The 3,009-nt window shown below is 52.6% G+C and overlaps 1 protein-coding gene across 1 annotated transcript; it reads right to left on the bottom strand.

Moving 5' to 3' along the window:
* Positions 1-634: 634 nt before the first annotated feature.
* LOC306710509 (alpha-2B adrenergic receptor) lies at positions 635-2,122 on the bottom strand (the record flags this gene model as incomplete). Its single annotated transcript, XM_079179104.1, has 1 exon — positions 635-2,122. One exon carries the CDS (start codon positions 2,120-2,122, stop codon positions 635-637), a length of 1,488 nt encoding a protein of 495 aa, XP_079035230.1.
* Positions 2,123-3,009: the final 887 nt, after the last annotated feature.

Here is a 3,009-nt window from a genome sequence, read left to right as displayed (position 1 = left end):
TCCCAGTGGGAAGCGTAACATCCAGCGGTTCACCGACACTCGGGAATAAAAAAAAAACTCTGTTTGACCCAAGTTTCAGCTTCACATGGAGGAAGAAACAGAGAAGGACGCTCACAAGTTCACCCTGATCTTGTGTTCCTCGAGTGCCTTTTTTAATCTCCGATAAAGGACACTTAGTGATATTTATTCTCTTCCAGTAAAACCCTGAGGCTGCCCTCCTCTGCTCACACACACACACACACACACACACACACACACACACACACACACACACACACACACACATTCTCGTTTGTACGTTAAATTACTGAACACAGACCCTGTAAACCCTCTTGACTTCCGTTTCAATATGTAATCAAATCATTTCGTCTTCAGAGCCATTGAATATTCAATTACAGCGTATTCTTAAATAACATTAAAGATAATTGATTCGGGCCACTTGACCGCAGCTTTTTCTGAAAAATCCCCTTCCTTTGTCGCCGCTGCTGTGACTCAGCCGAGCGTCCGGAAAAACAAGGAAGACGTTCGGACGGCGAAGTGTTTTATGTTCGATGCCGAAGGGAAGGTCGATCCCGGTCAAACGCACAAAGAAATGATTCATTTTTTCAGCTCAAAAAACACAACTTTGCTCTTTCTAGAAGAACGTCCCCTTCGTGTCCCGGCACAGTATCCTCTTGAAGGCCTTCCGGAAGTCGTGGTTGAAGATGGTGTAAATGACCGGGTTGAGGCAGGAGTTGCAGTAGCCGATCCAAAAGAAGAATTTGAACAGAGGGTTGGGGATGCTGCAGGTCTCGGGGCACACCGCCTGAAGGGAGTAAGAGAAGAAGAAGGGGAACCAGCAGATCACGAACCCGCCCATCACCACGGCCAACACGAAGGTGAACCTCTTCTCCCGGTTCGCCATGGCCTTGCGGCGGGACGCGGGCGTCCCCTGGATCTTGGGCGTCTCTTCGGGTACCAGTTTGGTGCCGGACGGCGTGGCCATAGTGGTTTTGTACCTGCGGGCCAGGTTCAGCGCCTGAACTCTGAACCCTTTCCGTCGGGACGATGCCGGCGTTTGCTCGTCGGTTGCGCCGTTCGTCTCGTCTTTGCCTTCGTCGCCCATTTCGGAGCCGGAGCTGGACGAGTTATCGGGAAGCGCCTCCTCCTCTTCTTCTTTGTGGGGAACGGCTGAAGGCGTTTTATGGGGGATTGAGGCGGATGTTTGGACCGGACTAGCAGGGTCGGGCTGAGCGTCCTGGCTCGTGGTTTTCCCAGGAGGGTTTTGAAGCGACGACGGGGACATTTTGTTCGGGACTTCTTCTCGTTCTCTACCTTCTTGATCCCTGTTCTCAGATAACTTCGCCGGAGGCTCGTTGGTTCCCACGCTGGCGTCTCCTCCGGCCGCCGCCGCCGCCTTCTGCTCCCGTCCGGCCGGGCAGCGCGTGTGCCGCTTGGCGATCTGATAAATCCTCACGTACACCAGAATCATGATCACGCAAGGGGCGAAGAAAGAGCCGATGGTGGAGTAGAGGATGTACCAGCGCTCGTTGTTCAGCTCGCACACCTCCTCGCCTCCTTCGCTCTTGTCCAGCGTGAGGAGAGGAGGGAAGGAGATGACCGCGGAGATCAGCCAGACCACGACGATGGCCGCCTTGATGCGCGTCGGGGTGCGCTTGGCGCCGTAGGACACGGGCCGGGAGATGGACAGGTAGCGGTCCAGCGCTATGGCACAGAGGTGCACGATGGAGGAGGTGCAGAAGAGGACGTCCAGCGCCAGGTAGATCTCGCACCAGATGGAGCCGAACGCCCAGTAGCCCTGCAGCTCGTTGGCCAGCGAGAACGGGATGACGAGCGTGGCGACTAAAATATCCGCCGCCGCCAGCGACACCAGGAAGAGGTTCTGAGCCCCCTTGAGGGACCGGGACGTCAGCACGGCGATGATGACGAAGATGTTCCCGACGATGGTGAGGACCATCATGAAGGTGATGGCGATGGCGAAGGCCGCGGTGGCCTGCGGCGTGTACGGCGACGTCCTGGCGGTGCTCCGGTTGCAGGGACGAGCGCCGGAGACGAGGCTGAGGTTCCTGCCGGGGAGTCCGCCGAGCTCCGACAGGCAAGGAGCGTCCTGGGAGGCTGACATGGTGACGACGACGACGACGGGGGGGAAACCGGACGGTCGTCGGTCAACGTGAAGCCATGTGATCTGAGAGAGAGAGAGAGAGAGAGAGAGAGAGAGAGAGAGAGAGAGAGAGAGAGAGAGAGAGAGAGAGAGAGAGAGAGAGAGAGAGAGAGAGAGAGAGACAGAGAGAGAGAGAGAGAGAGAGAGAGAGGTTTGATTACAGCAGCTGGTCTATAAGGATCCAGAATATTTATTTTTTGTCATCGTCCCAAAAATCATTTCAACGCTCTGAAGTCAGTAAACAATCAAAAATACTAAATGTTATACACGATTCAAATGATGAGGAAATAAAAGATTGTATTTTTACGGATTAAAAAAAATCGAGTCATTATTTTTAATGATGTATTATAATTAAATCAAATCAATGAAATGTTATTATAGTAGAACTGTAACTTCTGCATTTAACCCATCCCGAGCTTATTGGGAGCAGTGGGCTGCTGAGAAGCGCCCGGGGAACGGTTCAGGGTTCGGGGTTCAGTGTCGTGCTCAGGGACACTTCGGCACAGGACATGTAGCAGCCGGGGATCGAACCACCGACCTTGCGGTTACCGGACGACCCCCTCTATCCAATGACCGCCCTGTAGTGTGTTTAGAGCTCGTGTTAGGAAGTTAAACATCATAATTCATCTCTAATATCTGTTTTATATTCACGTGAGAACATCTCCTTCAAACTACTGGATTTATTCAAGTTCATCACCAAAACTACATTTTACAGATTACATGTGAACACATCATGATGACGTTATAATGTACCTTCAGCCAGTACTCATGTTCACTGAGCAGAGCCTGAAGGCATCATGATGTCACTGAAGTGAACCTCCGTTGGTTAGCCGTTAGCGGTGCTGCTA

Source organism: Pholis gunnellus (genome assembly GCF_910591455.1).
Source record: "Pholis gunnellus genome assembly, chromosome: 18".
Lineage (NCBI taxonomy): Eukaryota > Metazoa > Chordata > Actinopteri > Perciformes > Pholidae > Pholis > Pholis gunnellus.
The sequence above is the reverse complement of the archived record's forward strand: the minus strand, read 5'-3'. Positions and strand labels throughout refer to the sequence as shown.